Source organism: Zea mays, chromosome 1, assembly GCF_902167145.1.
Source record: "Zea mays cultivar B73 chromosome 1, Zm-B73-REFERENCE-NAM-5.0, whole genome shotgun sequence".
Classification (NCBI taxonomy): Eukaryota; Viridiplantae; Streptophyta; class Magnoliopsida; order Poales; family Poaceae; genus Zea; species Zea mays.
Window position 1 is genome coordinate 35429521 of NC_050096.1, and position 22834 is coordinate 35452354.

General features: G+C 45.9%; 2 protein-coding genes across 2 annotated transcripts; both read right to left on the minus strand.

Annotated features, from left to right (window-relative positions):
* Window positions 1-2807: 2807 nt before the first annotated feature.
* LOC103633736 (pentatricopeptide repeat-containing protein At5g42310, chloroplastic-like) lies at window positions 2808-4553 on the minus strand. Its single transcript, XM_020541260.3, has 3 exons — window positions 4398-4553; window positions 4222-4293; window positions 2808-3988 (listed from the first exon to the last, which is right to left on the minus strand). Exons 1-3 carry the CDS (start codon window positions 4512-4514, stop codon window positions 3842-3844), a joined length of 336 nt encoding a protein of 111 aa, XP_020396849.1. The 5' UTR covers window positions 4515-4553; the 3' UTR covers window positions 2808-3841.
* Window positions 4554-11384: 6831 nt separating this feature from the next.
* Window positions 11385-15394, minus strand: LOC103633744 (probable E3 ubiquitin-protein ligase LUL2). The gene is made up of 3 exons (NM_001347003.1): window positions 14539-15394; window positions 12256-12757; window positions 11385-11944 (listed from the first exon to the last, which is right to left on the minus strand). The coding sequence occupies exons 1-3, from the start codon at window positions 15060-15062 to the stop codon at window positions 11768-11770; spliced, it is 1203 nt and encodes a 400-aa protein (NP_001333932.1). The 5' UTR covers window positions 15063-15394; the 3' UTR covers window positions 11385-11767.
* Between the last annotated feature and the right edge of the window lie 7440 nt (window positions 15395-22834).

Below are 22834 nucleotides of genomic sequence, written 5' to 3' on the forward strand. Positions count from 1 at the left end.
CTTATACATAAAATCATGATTAGGCCCAGAGTGAGACTTCCTAGAATGAATTCTCCTAATTTTGTCCTCGGGATAACCGGCAGGGTATAAAATGTAACCCTCGTTATCCTGAGGCATGGAAGCCTTGCCCTTAACAAAGTTAGACAATCTTTTAGGAGGGGCATTAAGTTTGACATTGTCTCCCCTTTGGAAGCCAATACCATCCTTGATGCCAGGGCGTCTCCCACTATAGAGCATACTTCTAGCAAATTTAAATTTTTCATTTTCTAAGTTATGCTCGGCAATTTTAGCATCTAGTTTTGCTATATGATCATTTTGTTGTTTAATTAAAGTCATGTGATCATGAATAGCATTAACATCAATATCTCTACATCTAGTGCAAATAGAAGTGTGCTCAACAGTAGATGTAGAGGGTTTGCAAGATTTTAATTCTACAACCTTAGCATGCAATATATCATTCTTAGTTCTAAGGTCGGAAATAGTAGCATTGCAAACATCAAAATCTTTAGCCTTAGCAAGCAATTTCTCATTTTCAATCCTAAGGCTAGCAAGAGAAATGTTCAATTCTTCAATCCTAGCAAGTAAATCATCATCACTATTTTTAGAATTGGTAATTGAAACATTACAAACATGAGAATCAACCTTAGCTAACAAATTAGCATTTTCATTTCTAAGGTTGTCTATTGTCTCATGGCAAGTGCTTAGCTCACTAGACAATTTTTCACATTTCTCAATTTCTAGAGCATAAGCATTTTTAACCTTAACATGTTTCTTGTTCTCCTTAATTAGGAAGTCCTCTTGGGAATCCAAAAGGTCATCCTTTTCATGAATAGCACTAATCAATTCATTTAATTTTTCTTTTTGTTCCATGTTAAGGTTGGCAAAAAGGGTACGCAAATTATCTTCCTCATCACTAGCATTATCATCACTAGAGGATTCATATCTAGTGGAGGATTTAGATTTAACCTTCTTCTTTTTGCCGTCCTTTGCCATGAGGCACTTGTGGCCGACGTTGGGGAAGAGAAGTCCTTTGGTGATGGCGATGTTGGCGGCGTCCTCGTCGTCGGAGGAGTCGCTAGAGCTTTCGTCGGAGTCCCACTCCCGACAAACATGGGCATCGCCGCCCTTCTTCTTGTAGTACCTCTTCTTCTCCTTTCTTCTCCCCTTCTTGTCGTCGCCCCTGTCACTATCACTTGATAATGGACATTTAGCTATAAAGTGACTGGGCTTACCACATTTGTAGCAAACCTTCTTGGAGCGGGACTTATAGTCTTTCCCCCTCCTTTGCTTGAGGATTTGGCGAAAGCTTTTGATGACAAGCGCCATTTCCTCGTTGTCGAGCTTGGAGGCGTCGATGGGTGTTCTACTTGATGTATACTCCTCCTTCTTCTCCTCCGTCGCCTTGAATGCGACGGGTTGAGCTTCGGACGTGGAGGGATCATCAAGCTCATTGATCTTCCTCGAGCCTTCGATCATGCACTCAAAACTTACAAAATTCCCGATTACTTCCTCGGGAGTCATTAGTGTATATCTAGGGTTGCCACGAATTAATTGAACTTGAGTAGGGTTAAGAAAAATAAGTGATCTTAAAATAACCTTAACCATTTCGTGGTCATCCCATTTCTTGCTCCCGAGGTTGCGCACTTGATTCACCAAGGTCTTGAGCCGGTTGTACATGTTTTGTGACTCCTCCCCTTTGTGAAGCCGGAACCGACCGAGCTCCCCCTCGATCGTTTCCCGCTTGGTGATCTTTGTGAGCTCATCTCCTTCGTATGCGGTTTTGAGCACATCCCAAACCTCATTGGCGCTCCTCAACCCTTGCACTTTGTTATACTCTTCTCTACTTAGAGAGGCGAGGAGTATTGTTGTTGCTTGAGAGTTGAAGTTCTCGATTTGGGCCACCTCATCCTCATCATAGTCTTCATCCCCTACGGATGGTACCTGTGCACCAAACTCAACAACATCCCATATACTTTTGTGGAGTGAGGTTAGATGAAATTGCATTAAATCACTCCACCTAGCATAATCTTCACCATCAAATGTTGGTGGTTTGCCTAATGGGACGGAAAGTAAAGGTGTATGTTTAGAAATGCGAGGGTAGCATAGGGGGATCTTACTATACTTCTTGCGCTCTTGGCGCTTAGAAGTGACGGACGCCGCGTCGGAGCCGAAGGTGGATGTTGATGAAGAGTCGGTCTCGTAGTAGACCACTTTCCTCATCTTCTTTTTCTTGTCCCCACTCCGACGAGGCTTGTGAGAAGAGGATTTTTCCTTCTTCTCTTTGTGTGAAGAAGATTTCTTCTCCTTCCCTTTGGAGGAGTCCTTCTTCTTCTCCTTCCCTTTGGAGGAGTCTTTCTTCTCCTTTCTCTTGGTGCGGGACTCTTCCGATGAAGTACTCCCGTGGCTTGTAGTGGGCTTTTCGCCGGTCTCCATCTCCTTCTTGGCGTGATCTCCCGACATCACTTCGAGTGGTTAGGCTCTAATGAAGCACCGAGCTCCGATACCAATTGATAGTCGCCTAGAGGGGGGGTGAATAGGGCGAAACTGAAATTTACAAATATAAACACAACTACAAGTCGGGTTAGCGTTAGAAATAAACACGAGTCCAAGAGAGGGTGTGAAAACAAATCGCAAGCGAATAATGAAGTGAGACACGTGGATTTGTTTTACCGAGGTTCGGTTCTCTCAAACCTACTCCCCGTTGAGGAGGCCACAAAGGCCGGGTCTCTTTCAACCCTTCCCTCTCTCAAACGGTCCCTTGGACCGAGTGAGCTTCTCTTCTCAAATCACTTGGGAATCAAACTTCCCACAAGGACCACCACACAATTGGTGTCTCTTGCCTCAATTACAAGTGAGTGTTTGATCACAAGAAAGAATGCCAAAGAAAAGAAGCGATCCAAGCGCAAGAGCTCAAATGAACACTACAAATCACTCTCTCTAGTCACTAAGGCTTTGTGTGGAGTTGGGAGAGGATTTGATCTCTTTTGGTGTGCTTTGCAATGAATGCTAGCTCTTGTATAGTGGTTGGAAGCTAGAAAACTTGGATACAATGAATGGTGGGGTGGTTGGGGTATTTATAGCCCCAACCACCAAACATGACCGTTGGTGGAGGCTGTCTGTCGTATGGTGCACCGGACAGTCCGGTGCACACCGGACATGTCCGGTGCGCCAGCCACGTCACCAAAGTCGTTGGAATTTGACCGTTGGAGTTCTGACTTCTGGGCCCGCCTGGATGTCCGGTGGCGCACCGGACATGAACTGTAGAGTGTCCGGTGCGCCAGCATGGGCGTGCCTGACGCCTGCGAGCTCTGGTGCGTATTAAATGTCGTTGCAGGTGACCGTTGGCGCGAAGTAGCCGTTGTCCCGCAGTTGCACCGGACAGTACGGTGTACACCGGACATGTCCGGTGAATTATAGCGGAGCAGCCGCTTCGGATTCCCGAGGCTGCCAAGTTCCGGAGCCGCGTCTTCTTGGAGCACCGGACACTGTCCGGTGTACACCGGACAGTTCGGTGAATTATAGCGCGCCGGCTCTGAGAATTTCCCGAGGCTGAGGAGTTCTGGGCGAAGTCCCCTGGTGCACCGGACACTGTCCGGTGCGCCACCGGACAGTCCGGTGCGCCAGACCAGGGAGCCTTTCGGGATGCCTTTAGCTCTCTATTTTGAACCCAACTTTGGTCTTTTTAATTGGCTTGCTGTGAACCTTTGACACCTATATAACTTATACACTAGAGCAAACTAGTTAGTTCAATTGTTTATGTTGGGCAATTCAACCACCAAAATTATTTAGGAACTAGGTGTAAGCCTAATTCCCTTTCAGCATACATCATCAGTCATCCATTCTACTCGCCCTTAAAGCACAACTCATATGAAATGAAATACTTACATCCTCTTTGTTCTAGAACTACAGTTGCATCATGTAACATTTCTCTAGCCTTTCTATCTGGAGCGCATCCAGCACGTTCCATTTCTCTGTATACTTCAGATACCTACTCGAGCCAAGAGCAGAATTATTTCAATGCTTTTAGATTAATCAGGTACATACAATAAAATCAGTTACTTTTATATTCGACCATCCTAATAAAAAACAACTAAAATTTGAAACCTATATTCATGAGCTGAAAACAAAACCTTCCATAATCATAACCAACAGTTAATATTCTGTGCATGTTACCATGTGTGGCTATTCTAATTTTACAAAAGAGGAGATAAAATGGCAGACCTTTTCAAATTTCTTTGCTCTCATGAATGTCTTCATAAGTGTAGTGTATGTCACAACATCTGGGCTCATACCCTATAAGAAAAAGAACAGGTAATCATAGGAGTGCAAAGAAAGCAAAACTTCAAAACAAGATTTTTAAAAACAATTTTCATCTCGTTTCTAGATGTGGTGCATACACTATCCTTGATATGCTGAAATACAGCTAGTGCCTCCAAATGCCTTCCAGCAGTGCCAAAAGCATTGATTAACGAATTCAGCATAACAAGGCTTGGCTCAAATCCTTCTTCCTCCATCAACTGAAGTACATTTACAGTTTGCTCACACGGTCCCTGAAAGAGAAAGGGAACACCTTGACTCCTTGAGTAAGTAGTCAACATGATTCGCATGGATTGAAACATGTGCATAAGGACAGACAGATATCGACGTTCTACTGACAAACTAACCCTCTCTCCCCTAAGTAAAAGGCAAATACAGAAAAATAGTTGAAGGTTGTATGGCATTGACCTACTGCATTGGGGCAAGCTTATTAATTGTACTAAACAAAAACAATTGCAGCAAGTGAAGCCTATTCATGGCACCAAAAAAATTGGGGCAAGTTAGCACAACCTTTGTGCATTAATTTGCAAGAGAATGCACAGATTTACAGTACCATGGCTACTAAACACCCTTTAAATGTTTTTCCTTTTAAAAACATAAAGAGTGTGCACTTCTTCAACTATACAATGTGCACTGTGCAGTAAGAGTTTTTATTTGAATATCGATCTCCAATAGCCTTATAGGGGATAGTGACAGGAATTCATGCTGTATTTGAAGTTAGTGTGTAAAACCATTAACAAACCAGATATTGGCCCTAAATTCTCACATAACTAATGAATATTTTGCACCTAAAGTCCATCAATATACAAGGGAACTCATAAATATAGCTGGAGGAAACGTACGAGCAATTCATAAATTGCTACAAAAGGATTTACAGAAATAGTGTAAGCAACATATCTTGGTTTCTCCCGATAATCATGTACTTGAACATAAAACTAAAGGTAGAATGAGGTTGGCCAGGGAGGTTGCAACTAATGCTGAGGTACACGGGCTTGCTCTCCCTCAGTGCCATAGCAATGGCCATGTCGAGTGTGCACCATTTAGATACCGCCTGAATTCTCAAACAACCAAGCAGATGAAAACGGACAGTCAAACCCACCCGAAATCACAAGCAAAAGTAGGTCAACACATAAATATATTTAAAATAAACAGCAATATGAATTGTTTCATGTAAACCAACCAAACTAAGAAGCATATTCATCTAAACTACAACTGCATTGCTTGCATAGAAAGAGCCAGTCAATAGCCAATAGCACAAATAAGCATCTGCATTAACTCCGATTAATAATACATGTTTAACAAATGAGCCTGTTGCATGACCAAAATTTCAGTCTAGTTATCTAGGAACATAGAGTTCTTTAATACTTATTATTTGGCCCGTTTGTTGTCACTCCAAACTTATATGGCTTTAGTAGGCAAAAAAGATAAAGCATCGCAGTGTACATATTGCATATAGGCATAAGGCAAAACCAAACCCTAATCCTATGAAATACCCAATCATAAAAAACAAAAACATGTGACCATAATATAATCCATGTCAAATATGCAACACATCAACAGTTCTAACACCATATACAGATCTAAAACAAGCTATTTAGATATACTCTTGTAATGACATGATTCAGGCTCAAGTGCAATAAGCTGCAGAAAAATTAAAGCACCAATACCTGGATGACATTGGTGACTTGTTTCACTTCCCAGCCAACTATTGTGGAAATAAACACCAAGATAATGATGGGGATTTGGTTCAGGAGACCTTTGCATGCCTATGAAAATATTATTGATAATACAGAAATGTCAGGTGCCAAACAACTCACATGCCAACTCCAAATGGCAATATATAGAAATGATGCAATCTTACACTAAGCAAGCTTGTTGACTTCTCATCAGCAAAGAGAAAGAGGATAATATATTCAAAACCTGTAAGTTTGGTCAAAATAAATAGTTTAGAGGATGAAATGTAAACGCATATTTTGCTAGCTGAGTAAAAAATTGCTGGATGTGCTTTATTCAGTCCACAATACAATCTACATTCGGATTGGATGAATTCGAGCTGCACAAGATCATAATTTCTAAGGACAACACAAAGTATGAGCAATGACTTACCTCATAAGAAACACAGCAGAAGGCCATGAATGGCCTGTACCGATAATATAATTTCAGAAATCAATAATGAAATCGAGATCACAAACCAAACCTTCTGCTGTGTACCCAGACGAGCACTCCGACCTTGGCGTTTGGCCCTATCACGCCCGTTACCGAGCACCCCAAATCTCTCACCTCCTCGTCCGGTGCACTTGGACCTCGTCGACGATGCTCATGTCTGTGTCTGCTGGTCGTTCGGCTCGAGCAGGCCGGCACCGCACAGGGGGAGGGGGTGCAGTGACGGGGCTGCCTCAGTGGACATCGCAGGGAGGAGGCATGAGTGCATCACGGCTGGGTGGGGGTGGCGCACCTCCTCGTCCGACGCACTTTGACCTCGGCGACGATGCTCCCGTCTGCATCTTCTGGTCGTTCGGCTCGAGCAGGTCGGCACCGCGCGGGGGGGGGGGGGGGGGCTGCTGTGGTGGGACAGGGTGCGTGCGCGGCGGCGGCGGCGCTGTCTCGGCGGACATCGCGGTTGGGTGGGGGTGAGTTTTGCGGCGACTGGCGCATCACAAGTGGACGGCGGCGGGGGTAGGCGGGGTCGGGGGTGTGGACGCCTTCGTTAGCTGTGGACTGCCGTGATGTGGGGAAGATTGAGGCTGCACTCTCCAGCGACGATGGAAGATCTCCAAATTTGGGAAAGGTTACCAGATGTCGACGCACATTGTGGGGAAAGGAGAGGAGCCGGGTAGGGTTTTGGGGGATGCGGGCAGATCGGACGCCATGGTGGGTCGAGGGCGCGTACTTGGACTGTACTGTCGAGGAACCGAGGCGGGATCTGGCCGCCATGGTGATTGCGGGGACACGGTGAAGCCATCGCGGTGATTGCGGTGGAGACACCGAAGGTGCGGTGGGGAAGGGCGAGGATTCGGGGCGAGGACTTTGGAACGAAAACTGCGGCGAGGATTCGGGGCGAGGATGGCTCCATCAGCGTTGAAGCCAAGGGCGCTGATGGCTCCACTGCGCCGCGTGTGGGGACGGGTGTGGAGGCGGGGGCTCGGGCGCAGTCGGTGGCGCCGCGCAATAGTGGCGGACTGGCGAGGCGGGGGCATGGTGATGCCGGGTGGACGCCCTCGTTGGATACATATGGTGTAGTAGAGATTAATATAAAAATAGTCAAATTTTATTCTAATCTATCCCAGCACATCTAAACAAGTTCTCACGGTCTGATGCTTCCACTTAAATTGATTGAATTTTCTTTTTAAAAATACTAAAAAGATTTGTGTATCAATAAAACTTGCTGACTTTATTTGTTTCATTCATACCAATAGTAAAAAAGGAATATAAGAGAATGCATAGTAGCTAAGAGTCTACATGATATAATTTTGAACTCCTAGATCATAATTATAGTTATCAGACAATATATATAGAGTCTAAATATACTCTTCACAAAAAGTTCATCTCTTATACTTTTCCCAGTTAACCTCGAAAGAACATTCAAGAGACACATATTAAATGGAGTTGTGCTTATGCATACCCTAAAGACCCCCTAAGGCTATCTACAACATCTTATTCATTCACATCTTCTATTTCAAACTCTGCTCTATAAAAGTGCAGTATATATTGCAAAATAATGCTTTGTATGGGCATATGCACAGTCTGCTGGCCATAGTCTAGAGACCCCTTAATAGCATGCACAATCACATTTAGTATAGGGTCTCTTAAGGGGTCTTTAGAGGGAGGTACAAGAGATGTGCTCTTCACGAAGAGTCCATCTCTACACGACTCCATACATATTATCGCATAAGTACATTTATGATCTAGGACTCAGAGTTGTACATGTCCTAATGCCCTCGTTCCATCGAAGTTGGTGCTACAGTAAACACTTACAGCATGTGGTCTTAAATAAGACTAAAGCCCCTTTGGTAGGATTATTTTAAAGGCTCCTCCAATAGCTCCAAAAAATCCACCAAATGGAGAGTTCCTTTATTGGCTTCTCCGTAAAAATGGAAAAGAGCTACCGTCCTCCCCTCTTGTGAAAATAGGAGCTAGTTTCCAACCATATAGGGGGCTCCTTCAGGGTAGGGATATCAATGGATGGGTGTGGTACGGATGGAACAAACACCCATATATGTCGATATCCGGTACATCAAGCCACACCTCGCACCTATAATGCCTACTTGGTGTGTTTTACGCCCATGTCTACACCCGCTAGGTGTTGGGCACCCACTCGTGATCGACAATTGCAAATAATTAAATAAAGGCACCACAAATATCAAAGGAAAATACATATAAGTATTTAGTAGCACACCATATTTAAAAGCTGAACAAGGGGATGGTTGGAGAAGAGGTGAAATAGGGGAAGATATATAAAATGAATAGAAAGTACAAATAAGGGGATATGAGAGGGAAAATGGTTGGAATCAACCTTATGGCACGACGACCTCTCTCTCCGTATTTGTTCCTAATTTGTGTTGAAGGTTCCTTTGTACTTTTTTGTGATATTACATTGAGTATTAATCATTTGTTATTTGCTGATGACTCAATGTTTCTCCTTAAAGTTCAGTGTTGGGGAGAAGGTCTCTAGCCAAATGTCTATACTAATAAAATCAATGTTTAGATATTTTTTCAGAATAAGGAACTCAATCAAAGCTAAGAACCCTCACGTATAAAAGGAACTTCAGACATCAAAGTAATCTTGAAGCTTATAGGGAACCGAATGAAGGGGAAGAGGAGCTTCAACGCCTTTGGAACTGTCTCTGGAGAAGGTGGAGAAGGGAGGTGAAGAAGGTTTCCAGGAAGAACAAAAGTCACACACAACACTATAAAATGGCATAATTGTACCTCATGTGTTTCCTCTCTCGTATGATGCTTCTCCCACATATGTTCGTCCTCCCACAAACACGATAGTGCCTCCAAGCATCCACAATGATGCAACCTCTAATCGGTCCATGTACTCTGGTGCATCACAATTCCAGCAAGGACTAAGATTGTGAATGAAAGACTTGTAAGTACACAAATGCTTTTTATCACTTAGACCCAATTTTTAAGTCAAGCAAAGTTTTTTTAGTTCATAAATTTATAAGCGCATGTGTGGCTACTACACTCTATTGACCTCGTTGAGATCAACTCCAAAAAAGGAATCGACCTCTTCGGACCAAATAGCATCTTCGTACAACTCAACCATCAAACCTCCTCACTATTAGGAGCAAATGATCATGTCTCGATGTGGAAGACGATTATAGCTTCACATCACCGGATAGTGTCGGATTGACACGCCTTATTGACCACGGGCACAAGCGCAACGCAAAGGTAACCCTGCAATGAGTAGCAACATGTCCCTTGCCATGGAGAAGAGAATGATGAATAAGCTCTACAAGGCCAACAAGAATATAAGTCAATAAAAAATATACGAGCACTTCACTAAGTTCCACCGCTGATATGGATGATGATATAAAAAAGACCCAGAGGTTTATCGTAAAAATCATCAAGAAATGAAAAGTAGCTAATAAAGAAAATGCAAAAGGAATAAAGAAAAAATGAGTAAAGAATGACGATGATGTTTTTTACGAACTATGCGAGTAAAGAACATGCTTGTTGATTTTTTTGTCAAATAAAACGTGTTCCACCCGGAGTATGTAAAATAAAAGCTGATGTAGACTAACGTTATAAGCTATATACTAGAATACTACTAGCATATAAGCACGTGTTAACGTGATAAATCCGGAGAGGGGCCGACAGCGGCAGCGGTGCAAGTGAGGGGAGGGAGAGGGCTAGTGGGGGCATCGAGGTCATGGGAGGGAGAAGGGATGAGAGATGATCCAAATAATATTGTCTATTGAATTTAAGTAAATGAGAGTATATTATCCAGCGATCTGAACCGTTGATTTTGATGATGTGTTAAATCTGGATGCAATTTATTTGGTGAATTTAGTGAAGGTTATGAGTGTGCGGGTGATTTGGTTGGGTGGATTTTATGAAGTTTAAACTAATGAATTATATAGTGATATAGTTAGTACTAAATAAAACCTGATGGTGATATAGTTTGATAGGGTATCAGACAGTTTAAAGGAGGCTCGGCGGTAAGGTCCTGCTTGGTTCCCATTAGTCCCAGAGCTAAAGTTTAGTCTTTATCTATTCGGTTTCAAGGACTAAATAGGTTTAGAACATATTAAATATACTATAGAAAGAGTGAAATACTCATTGTATGTTTAAGATGTCACAAAGAACAATAAATGAAGAACAAGGAGATGAATGAATTTGCTTTAGTCCTTTTTAGCGGACTAAATAATAAGACCTTGTTTGGTTCACAGGACTAATTTTTAGCCCCGTTTAGTTCCCTTTTTACTAAATTGAAGGACTAAAATAGAGACTAATTGACTTTAGTCTTTAATCCCTTAAAAGGTAGCTAAAAGGGACCAAATCAAATTTATTCCTCTCTCTCTCTGCGTGACATCTTAAGCGTACAAGAGGTATTTAAGTCTTTCTATAGAACAACTAATGTGTTCTGAACCTGTTTAGTTTTTAGAACCAAACAGATAGAGGCTAAAATTTAGTCATAGGACTAAACTTTAGTTCTAGAGCTAATCGAACCAAATAGGATCTAAAGCCAATAAGTCTCTACTTCGATCCTTCTGTTTGGTAAAGAAAGGAACTAAGCAAGACTAAGAGGATCGTTTGGTTCACCGAAATGTAAGCAAACGATTTACATGAGATAATGGATACCGATACTTTTGTTTGGTTGAGCTCTTTCCATTAGTACTAAATACTATTATCCAATCCAATTATAACTGGTAACCATTACCACCAATAAGATATCTCATTGTCATCCCTTAACTATGTCTAAACCAAACACCATCTAAAAGCCAAGGACTAAAGATTAGTCCCTCGGGCCTTAGTCACACAAAATCTCTCACCACCAGACGAGCTATTGCACTTGGAATGTTTTATGACTGGCACAAGGAAAATAATCATCGACTTTTCAGGGCATAACAGAGAAGGCATGTAATCAAGGTGAAATAGTCATTTTTTGTACAAATTTATGAGACAACCTTCTCTTCCCCTGGTTTCCTGGAGGAAGTCAACCAGAAATGAGGAATCCTCCTCGCTACGCTTCTTAAGGTAGCCATGGCACACGCATGCATGGTGTATATATGGTACACACTCTTCTTGGCATCTTGGTCTCCCACCTCCAGATAGGCAGATACAGCAGAGGTCGGCAAAGCCATGCCAGAACCTTACATACGTAAAGGTAAAGTACCAGTTACATTCCCCATTGCTCAAATGAGAGAACAAACCTTTAGGGAAGGCCTGAAGGTCCGCAAACGAGAGCCATATAATGTTTCAGAACTGACTTTGATCATGGCTACACCTCTTCCTGCTGCGGATCCAGTGCTGGGAGCGGTGGCGATTGGGGCATCTGTTGCTGATCTTCAGATTTGTTGTTCACTTTGATCTCGAGGAGACGCTCAACAGGCTGCCTGCAGATGGGGCACCGAGTGGTTTGGTACCTCAGGACCTTGGCGCACTCACTGCACATGCACTGTAGTGAAGATGTAAGCAAAATGTCAGGGTTTAGCACATATGCTAATGCAACGCTAAATCAGTTCTGAGAAAATGGAAGTTGCTTAAGACATCAGTATGGTACTGCCTGCCTTTCTGGACCAATATTCTGAATATGTCATACTGCATATCATACATTTGGGAATATGGGGAGCATATATTATCAAAAGAACTGTGTTTAATTTAGAACATAGTCAAATAATGAAAACTTATACCAAGTTACTTCAAAAATTGAGCATTAGTTTCTACAAAAAAAAATGCAATCCTTGAATAGATTGCCAGCATACTTACCATATGCCTACATGGGAGGACAGTAGTATCCCTTGGTTCTGAGAGGCAAATAACACATTCTTTCCCTGGATCATTTGCATCAGCATCACCTTCCACGGAGTTCCCTATGCCATATATTTCTTGCAGTTCATACCTAGTTCCATTGACCCAAAGGATCTGGCAAACAACTCTTACATGATAATCCCCATTTTCTTTCTTTTCAAACACGGCCTGGGTGATCTGTGAGTTAGGAGTTTTCATCTTTTGGTCATCCCCTTCTGGTGGGTGATCAACAAGCAATGTTGTTTCAGCTTTAACTGCAAGTGGATATACATCCATGTCCCCCTGCTTTAATAAATCTGATTCTTCAAACACTGAAAAGTCAATTCCTGTTCCTGAAGGTTGCCTGAATTTTTGACCAAGACCCTCTTTGAAGCTAACAGTAACGGGCTTCATTAGGTCTTCTTTCACTGCTGTTAGATTGCAGTTGAGCTCTTCCTTTGCAAACAAGTAAACAGTCATGCTGTTCAAGGAAGCAAACGAAAAAAATTGGTCACTATACATAACAGCAAGAATAGAACTTCTTTTGTTAGTAATAATAGTCAAGATGCAGGGTTTGTCTCATGCAGTCATGCTATAAAAAGGGGCGTACCCAGTGCCGTAGGCTTCCCGCACTGTGCGGGGTCTGGGGAAGGGTATCTTTAAGCGCCAAGCCTTACCCGCATAATATGCAGAGGCTGGGGCTCGAACCCGGGACCTTCCGGTTACAGACGGTAGGCTCTACCGCTGCAGTCATGCTATAAAGATAGGTGAATATCCTATTTCATACATAGCTGTGCAGCTTTTAGCACAAAGCACTACAACTAAAAACTATGTAAAAGTATTATTATATTTGAACATAGGGTAACGTAGTTAAGTAAGGAGTTGTGATCATATATTATTATGAAAGCTACAATTCTAGAAACAATGCAATCAATACAGATGAAGAGATTCTCCTGCCATTAAAAATTAGGACACCATTAAACTGTAATCTTTAGAATAAATTAAAACATATAAGTGGCAACAACAATAAATACCAACTTCGAACAAACAACCGACATGTTGCGAAAATAGTAGCACTCAAAATGTTGCAAAATGGTTATGAAACATAAGAATTAATGCTAAAGCAAGTCTTATAGCTTTGACACTATAGTAACTAGTAATGCTGCCCTACAACACCTGAGGTTGTTGAAAAGGTCAGGTATTTAGTACATGCCTGGTAATGAAGAAAATATTTAAATGCAGGGCCAATCAAGTTAAGAATCAATGAAAATGAAATGATACACGAGAAGAAAAGTGATATATATTAGCGCATACACAATCTATAATGCTAATTGCTTATTGCTGACAATTCATTTGATAGCAGGGCATCTAGTGTAAACTCGACGGTTGACATCAAAATTTCAAAAAAAATTACCGAGAAAAGATCTCCAATCAAGTTCCATGGCAGACTCATCATACAGGTATAGAGCATAGAACTTATGCAGACGGTCATATCTAGAGCTAGAATACTGCAAAGTCCTTTGCACAGGCTAACACTAATCTACTAACAAGGATAGATAGATACTTGGATTGGGAAAAGAGGAGAAGCTACAGGTCTCTCTAGTTTAATGCCAAACAAAATTTGTTGGATTATATAATCTGGACAACTTATAATCCCAAACAAACACCACCTAAGGCAATACTATGATAGTTTAATGCGTAATGGAGAACTTATTGTTGGGTTGTATGCCTCCATAAAGAACAAGTCTCTAAGAGGGAAAGGGTACTCCCTTTATATAGTTCTCTCTAGTTTCTTTTGTTCATTACAACAAACAGAATTTTCAGTCAACAAATAAACAAAGGTCAACGAAAACTAAAACAGGTCTCCAACCTCAAGGACTGAAAGCATTACCAACACAAGAGACAGATTCCTCAAACCATCAACATCATTATATCAATATACAAAGCAAAGCAATATGCATCTATACACAAAACAAAACAATATAGATTGCAGCAATTCCATACATGTCCTAGTAAAGTACTCCCTCCATTCCAAATTTTAAGACGTTTTGGCTTTTCAACATACATTGATGTTATTGTGTATCTAAACATAGTGTACATCAAAGCGCGTAGCAAAAACCATGTATCTAGAAAAGTCAAAACGTCAAATACTTTGGAACAAATGGAATAGATACCAGGGAAGGAGATTCACATGCAAACATGAAATACAAATTAGAATACAACATGTTTGATGTTAAGTGGACTGAATGAGTGAATAATCACCTGCCAGCGACCGTGGCGTCAAAGGTGAAGGCAACGAGGAAGTGGCCAGGGCACTCTTCATCAGGCTCGATCCTAAGCGTCTCCTTCTTAAGGTTGACGTCGTTGCGGATAGTGACGGCCTTCTGGTGCTCAACGTAGGGAGTGGGCATAGGCAGATGTTGTCCGTAGGAGGGATACCGCCCAGCCCAGCCAGGGTAGTGGTGGGGGTGGGTGAGGGGCGGGGGCGGGAACTCGCCGGGGGCGGCGGTGGGTGGCCTGTGGTGGTGGTCGTACGGCGCCGGAAGGGGCACCGGCACGGATGGTGGTGGTGGTGGGTAGTAGTTCCCGTACTGCGGGTAGTACTGCGGCGGGTTGGGGTTAGGGTACTGGGGCGGGTACGGCGTGGCGGCCGCGAACACGTAGCGGTTGGCCGCAGTCTCCTGCGGCTGGTGAGGCGGCGGCGCCTGGTGGTGGTGGCCGTGGCCGGAGCTCCGACGGCGGTGACCAGCGGCAGCGCCTCCACCGTTGCTACCCGCGTTGCCCATCCTCTTGCGTAGATCGATGCGGATAGCGCGGGAAAGGCCTCAGAGTTGGATCTTGAGGCCTGAGTGCACCGGAATTGCAAACAGCCTTTTCTGCTCTTGAGAAAACTCGCACAAATAAACCAAAAGAAATCGGGGGGTGGGGTGGGGGTGGGGGTGGGAGGAGGCTCGCGAAGAACTCCGGCTCCCAAGATCACAAGCTCAAAGGGGAGCGGGATGCAATTGGATCCTCGCGCAAGCCTAGATCGACGCACAAACCTGGGAATGGTTCGAGCGATTCGATTGGAGTTGAGGGGAGGAAAGGAGGAGACGATAAGGAAGTGGTCACGCTTCTTGCTTTTCCGCCTGTATTTTGGGCGTTATAATGGAGGGTTGCGCGGAAAGCACCACCACTGTCCTCCGTTGCTTTTCCGGTGGTTAAGATTTAGCACACGCAAAGAAAATGTAATTACCATGAGGTCCTCATCATTTTCTCCACATGCATGTTGTTTTTTACATGCATGCGCGACTTACGGCAAAAAAAATCTATCAACCGTGTGTGATCTTGTATTTGTATACTCCTATAGTCCTATTCCGACTGAAGCGCGAGTTGACATGGATTTTTTTTCGCTCTCAGTCTGAGGTATAGGACGAACTTCTAAAGAACCACGTGTGTAATATTGTGACCAAAGCGTTACTTACGCAGAAGGTAAAACAAATGTGGTTCTTAGCTCCAACAACATGACATATAAAAATGCTTTAGGTCTTGTTCGTTTGTGCCAGATTAGTGGGTGAGAACGATTCCTAACCGGATTGCTTCTCTAATTTATATAAACTTTGATTATCTGGAACGATTCCGGGTGCAATCCGACAGAAACGAACAGTGTCTTATAATTTAAAAATAAATATATTTTATAGAAGTTAGGGCCCAACAAAAATATTCTGCTTTAGTAATAACTAGTAACTGGCTCGCGTCTTGCGCGAGTAAGCATGTCACTGCTGTTCAATATCAGTTTTGTGTGAGTGTTGTTGGCCATTTTTTTTGGCTCTCGTCTTACGCAAGTCTTTAATTAATACACTTACATAATCAATAAATTATTGTTATAGATATGTAGGATGAATAAACACAGTTTTTTTATCTCCTGTTGCAGCATCAAGGCAAGGACCAATGTAAGCACATCACTGTTGTTCAATATCAGTTTTGTGTGAGTGTCGCTGGTTGACGAAAATATTTAATCTGGTCAACTCTTGGACATGTTTAGAACACATGGATTCTTGTCCTACATAATGCATGGATTAATTGAAGAAACACAATGTCCTGCTTTATTTCACACTGGACGACGCGATATACAGAATGCAATAAGTAGAAAAAACGATTTATTCTCCAACGACAATGATAGACTGGAGTACTGGACTGGACAGTCTTGACATCATCGAAAGACATATGTATGTTGAGATCAACAAAAGCAGAAGGCACCCAAGCTGTATTTCTGTGATGAAAATGGTGAACGCCTCAAAGAAATGGTAGCCAGATGCCTAGAACTATGTGATGTAGGGCTCAACCACCATGCTCTCTACGTCCTTCTTGATGGACTGGAACAGGACCGAGTTAATCGAAGCTTAGGAACATAACCTGCGTTGAGGAACAAATTGATTTTGATAATTCGAAAACCATTTCAAATCATGTCACCTCATGGAACCAAGAGGCTCTAGGCTCCACTGCTCCAGCAGACAGCGCGCTATTCAGGCGAGGCATTTCGCCGAACGCCTTCGGCTCATCTAACGTGGCTGGTGCACCTGACGTCAGCAAATAGAGAATGTATATACGTAGGTTCAAATAGGAGAAGGTAGCATATCATATTGTTGGCTCCTTGCACTCCATTACAAAACAGGAAAGAGATGGAGCTAGTACTGAGCGTGGCCAAGGTGTCGTTGTCGTTGTCGTAGAAGCTGGTGGAGCTGGAGGCGAGCGATTCAGGGTCGTCGGAGTCGTCAGTGTTGAACACAGAGGTAGTGGCGGCGAGCTGTGGACCCGCGCCGACGGAGGAGGAATGCACCTCAACATCGGTCGTGCTCCAGTTCATCATCCTCGTTAGGAGCAACAACGACGCGTCCAGCACGGGCGAGGACGACGATGACATCACGTTGTCGAGCAAGAAGGCAATGCATACCGTAGCAGTCAGAAGACAAAAATCAAAGGTGGAGCTAACGATGGGCTGACAAACGGGGGGATGCGGTGGGAGAAGGAAGGGAGATAGAGGTGGGGCCGTAGGAGGGTGGCATGATCTGTTGCGGCGGCATGGGTGGGGTAGCGGCGGGAGGTGAGAGACACCACGAAGCATTGGAGGAGAGATGCGGTGGCGGAGTCGGGGTGGGACTTGGAAGAAGATAGAAGAGGCTAGAAGCGTCGCGTTGCTGGGAGCCATCCAAACGTCGAGCCAGTTGTCGTTCGATGAAAATCGAATTGTGTTTAATGAAACTGACGACGTGGACGAATCTGGTGGGAGCTTTGCGCCCACGGTTAATATATAGAAAAGCCTCAAATCTAAATTATAGGTCAATCCACTACGATATAGTATATTTAAGGCACTTAAGAGAGTTTTCTATAATTTTTTAACCAACTTTTATAAAATAAGGTATTGTTAGAATAGTTTTTTCTGCGTAGAGCCATATATTTTAATTTGAGCCACTAGTTTGAGGCATTACTGGAGATGCTCTTATAAATAAACCGTGACTATGTATATAATGGAGTTTTTATAAGATTGAATAAATTTCTAAATAACTGTTCTCTCCATCTTAATTTATAATTTGTTTGACTTTTTTGTGCCAAGTTTGACCGAATTGTCTTATTCAAATTCTATATGAAAAAATGAAAATTTTAAAGCCATTTTAAAAGTATAATATATGCTAGACGGTATCACAATAAAACTTAACTATAATTATGAATTTTTTTGAATAAGACGTGATTGTTAAACTTGGGGTAAAAAGTTAAAGTAGTTATAAATTCGAACGGAGTAAGTATATGTTACTGTTGCTACAACTTACCACATGTCATCCAAGATTTACTTTTTAGCCTTACAGTAATCTCTACCCTTATAATACAGGAGTTTATCTGTTTGTGCATCATGTGTCTCCCTTCGAGTCCATTCACACTACTTCCATATTCACACCCACATAGCCAACCGAACACAAATACTTTTGTGTTTTACATTCTATACTCAAGCATAATATAATTTTTTTATGAAAAAAGAAAAAATAAAATGGTTATGTACCGGGCCTAGCACGCCATGTCGCACCTAAGGTCCAGATACAACACCGTGATCCAAACAAGTCAGTCCGAGCTCGGTGGACAACGGTCCATGTCGTGCTCAGGCCGGACAAAATCGTGCTAGGCCACAGGTGTGGGGATAGATATCCCCCGGGTCACCACCGTCCGGAGACTTTTTGTGGGCCATCTGAAAGGCCCTTGATGGGTCGCTCGATGGGCCTTGGTCGAGCGGGAGCAGTTGGAGTCCGAGGAAGGTGTGGGTGTGCATACGCGAGAAACCAGACATGTTCAGTAAGCGCAGCGCGCAGAAACCGGCAAACAACTCGTTTGACCGTAGCCCAGCGCGACGAGAGGTAGAATAAGCGGAACATGGAGATCATGGACTCTTAGTAGTTTCTCTTTAACCCCAATTCAGTCAGCAATAAGGCTGAAGAGGGGTGTCGGTGCTTCGTACCTCGCTCCGATAAGTAAATTTATAGTGCGTGTTCCGGGCTCGGAGGGTGTGCGCGAAGGGCGCAAGATTTATACTGGTTCGGGCAGAACATCCCTGCATCTAGTCATTGGTGGCTTTCTCTACCGGCACCATAGATGATCAAACTCATAGTAGGGGTTACAAGCAGTCGAGAGAGGGAGGAGAGCATCCTAGATCTCTTATCGGGTGGAAGTAGAGCTTAGAAGATTAGAGGTGGAGTCCTAGCTAACTCTTGGCTTGGTGGGGCTCCGACCTCCTGGTCCTCGTTGGTGCTCTTCCTCTTTTTGTCCTTGTGGGCTCGTCTCCATCTGAAGGCGTCCGGTCGTCCCTCAGTTCGTCCTTCTATTCCTCGATCGGTCGATCCCCTTGCCCTAAGGCGGCCCTCTCCCTTTCATAGGCCAGGAGAGGGGTCGACCAGCGGTGGCTCCTCTAGGAAGGAACCATAAAGCAAGGGTAAAATCAAGTGTTTTACCCCCAGGTGAGGCCATGCATACTTGTGGGGCCTAGGGTTGCCTAACTCGCGTATTTATCATGGTGGATGACGTGGGAGCGGCGATGGTTCTAGGCGCCATCATTTGGGATACGCCGACCCCAGGCTTCTGTAGCCTGGGGCTCGGCGCGACTCGTCGTGTAGTGCCCTGTGGAAGGTTTGCACACTCAGGCCCAATCCAATAGGCCATAAGTGCGACGTAGGCTGAGGGGCGCGTGGGCTGTTAATGTGTCGCAGTTCGGGGGCTCGTAGGTCATGAGTGCTATGTGGCCCAAGGGGTCCATAGGTCATGAGTGGCAAGCTGTGGGGGACAGATATCCCCCGGGTCCACTGGACGGATAAAATACCTCACGAAAGGCCCAAGGGTCCAATAAATCGTAAGGTCACTCCTCCATGGGCCTGGGGAGGAACGACCAGTGAAGCAGATCGACATGAGGCCGGATCGGTGCGAGCCCGAATGGCCCAACAACGTTGAGCAATCAACCACAACGGAAGACCCGACTTTCCCGCGCTGGAGCCCTGTACAACGGAGCTAGGCGAGGATAAGTCGGCAGAATTATAGGAGGATAGACTCAATCAGTTCACTATCTCTTAGGTGCGGTTTGTTATCTCATCCGCATGTATTGCCTCACGGTTAGGGATGGCAGTGGGTAAGGTACCCGGTGGGCACACGAAGCCATACCCATACCCACTAGGAAAAAATTGACTCATACTCATACCCACTACCCATCATGGGTACAAAATTACGCCACACCCATACCCACCATGGGTAGCGGGTACCCATCGGGTACCCATTAATATTACGATAGACATGCTCATTTGAATCGCAAAAATAAGTACCAGCATAACAAATGTATCGAACCCAACATATTATCACAGGTTCAACAATATTCAACATTAAATGGCAATATCATGCCTTTAAATCACACAAAACATAGCATTGATTTTACAAAATTGTGGACAAAACATAGCATTCATTTTATATGAGACATAAATCTGGACCCACGTGTCATATATTAGCGGGTTCCCCATCGGGTAGCGGGTACGGGGCAACAGAGAACATACCCACACCCACCATACCCGATGGGCATAACAAATGACCCAATAAAATACCCATGGGTATCAAAATCCGCCATACCCATGCCCTAATAGGGTTTTTACCCATCGAGTTTCGGGTTTCGGGTACCCATTGCCATCCCTACTCACGGTCGAATATATAAGGCCTAGGGGGCACCCCTTCAGAACGATTGTCGGGGACCATAATTAGGGGTACCCTCAAGACGCCTAATTCTCAGCTGGTAACCCCCATCAGCATAAAGCTGCAGAGGCCTGATGGGTGCGATTAAGTCAGGGATCAGTCCATACGAGCGACTCGATCACGCCTCGCCCGAGCCTAGCCTCGGACAAGGGCAGCCGACCCCGAGGGATTCCCGTCTCGCCCGAGGCCCCCCTTTAACGGCGGACACATCTCCGGCTCGCCCGAGGCCTTGCCTTCGCTAAGAAGCAACCCTGACTAAATCGCCGCGTCGACCGACCGAGTCACAGGAGCATTTAACGCAAAGGTGGCCTGACACCTTTATCCTGACGCGCGCCCCCCGGCAGAGCCGAAGTGACCGCCGTCACTTCGCCGCTCCACTGACCGGTCTGACAGAGGGACAGCGCCGCCTGCGCCACTCCGACTGCAGTGCCACTTGACAGAGTGAGACTGATAGGCAGTCAGGCCCTGCCAAAGGCACCATAGGAAACTCCGCTCCGCCCGACCCAGGGCTCGGACTCGGGCTAAGCCCCGGAAGACGGCAAACTCCGCTCCGCCCGACCCAGGGCTCGGACTCGGGCTAAGCCCCAGAAGACGGCGAACTCCGCTCCGCCCGACCCAGGGCTCGGACTCGGGCTAAGCCCCGGAAGACGGCGAACTCCGCTCCGCCCGACCCAGGGCTCGGACTCGGGCTAAGCCCCGGAAGATGGCGAACTCTGCTCCGCCCGACCCCAGGGCTCGGACTCCGCCCTGGCCTCTGTCGAACGACTTCTGCCTCGCCCGACCCAGGAGCTCGGGCTCGGCCTCGGCCATGGAAGACAGACTCGACCTCGGCTTCGGAGGAGCCTCCACGTCGCCCGACCTAGGGCACAGGCCCGCCACGTCAACAGGAAGCGCCATCATCACCCTACCCCGAGCCGACTCGGGCCGCAGAGAACAAGACCGGTGTCCCATCTGGCTAGCTCCGCCAGATAGGCAATGATGGCGCCCCGCAAGCTCTGTGACGACGGCGGCTCTCAGCTCTCTTACGGAAGCAGGGGGCGTCAGCAAGGACTCAACCGCTCCGACAGCTGTCCCTCCGCCAGGCTCCGTTGCTCCTCCGACAGCCACGACATCACACCAGCAGGGTGCCAAGATCTCTCCGGCTGCCACATTGGCATGTACTTAGGGCGCTAGCTCTCCCCCCGCTAGACACGTAGCACTCTGCTACACCCCCATTGTACACCTGGATCCTCTCCTTACGCCTATAAAAGGAAGGACCAGGGCCCTCTTAGAGAAGGTTGGCCGCGCGGGGACGAGGACGAGACAGGCGCTCTCTTGGGGCCGCTCGCTTCCCTCACCCGTGTGGACGCTTGTAACCCCCTACTGCAAGCGCACCCGACCTGGGCGCGGGACGAACACGAAGGCCGCGGGATTTCCACCTCTCTCACGCCCGTCTCCGGCCACCTCGCTTCCCCCCTTCGCGCTCGCCCACGCGCTCGACCCATCTGGGCTGGGGCACGCGGCACACTCACTCGTCGGCTTAGGGACCCCCCGGTCTCAAAACGCCGACAGTTGGCGCGCCAGGTAGGGGCCTGCTGCGTGTTGACGAACAGCTTCCCGTCAAGCTCCAGATGGGCAGTCTCCAGCAACCTCTCCGGCCCGGGAAGGTGCTCCGTTTCGGGAGTCTTGAGTTCATGTCTTTCGACGGCAGCTACGACATGATACTCCTTCCACCGCCGCGCGACAACGACAATGGCGACCGACAACCCGCCCGCCGGCGGCGGAATCAACGACATCTTCCCCGCGTGGTGGAAGAACAACATTCGAGCTCGCCCCATCCTCTCCCCCGCCAACGGAGGAGGAGGCGAGGCAACCAAGGCCAAGCGGGAGGCCGCGCTTCGTCGGCTGTCGAGCGAATCGACGTCCCCAGCGCCCCAACGGGGGGCGCGTCAGGCGTCGACCTCGCGTTTGAGACGAAGGCGAGCGCCGTCCCCCCGCGACACACCAATCCCGAGCAAGTGGACGACGCCAGCGCGCTCGCGGAGAGCTTGTAGGACGTCGCCCTCGTACCTGAGACGACGGTGCAATCAGTCCCCGGTGTGACTATGTCGCTCCTCGTCGACCAAAAGGTACCGACTGATTCCCATCCTACGTCATTTCGACTCGGCCTCAACCCGCCCAGCGACCTTGCTTTGGCGGGCGCTCTCGTTGAGGCGAGTGCAACCCCTCTGGGGTTTCGTATGCGGTCGCCTTGGGACCGGATGACGGACGTCTCGACCTACGGGCCCTCTGGGTCCGAGGAAGATGACGATCCCAGCATCTGTTGGGA

Bases quoted from the DNA above. Each gene is read 5' to 3' on its own strand.
- LOC103633736 (XM_020541260.3), bottom strand. From the start codon at position 4,514: ATGGAGGAAGAAGGATTTGAGCCAAGCCTTGTTATGCTGAATTCGTTA. The intron at 4,294-4,397 runs GTATGCACCACA...TTTTTCTTATAG, and splicing joins TTCAGCATATCAAGGATAGT to GGTATGAGCCCAGATGTTGT. The intron at 3,989-4,221 runs GTCTGCCATTTT...TGGCTCGAGTAG, and splicing joins GAGCAAAGAAATTTGAAAAG to GTATCTGAAGTATACAGAGA.
- LOC103633744 (NM_001347003.1), bottom strand. From the start codon at position 15,062: ATGGGCAACGCGGGTAGCAACGGTGGAGGCGCTGCCGCTGGTCACCGC. The intron at 12,758-14,538 runs GTGATTATTCAC...TTCCTTGAACAG, and splicing joins GACGCCACGGTCGCTGGCAG to CATGACTGTTTACTTGTTTG. The intron at 11,945-12,255 runs GTAAGTATGCTG...TCTTCACTACAG, and splicing joins TCCTCCCATGTAGGCATATG to TGCATGTGCAGTGAGTGCGC.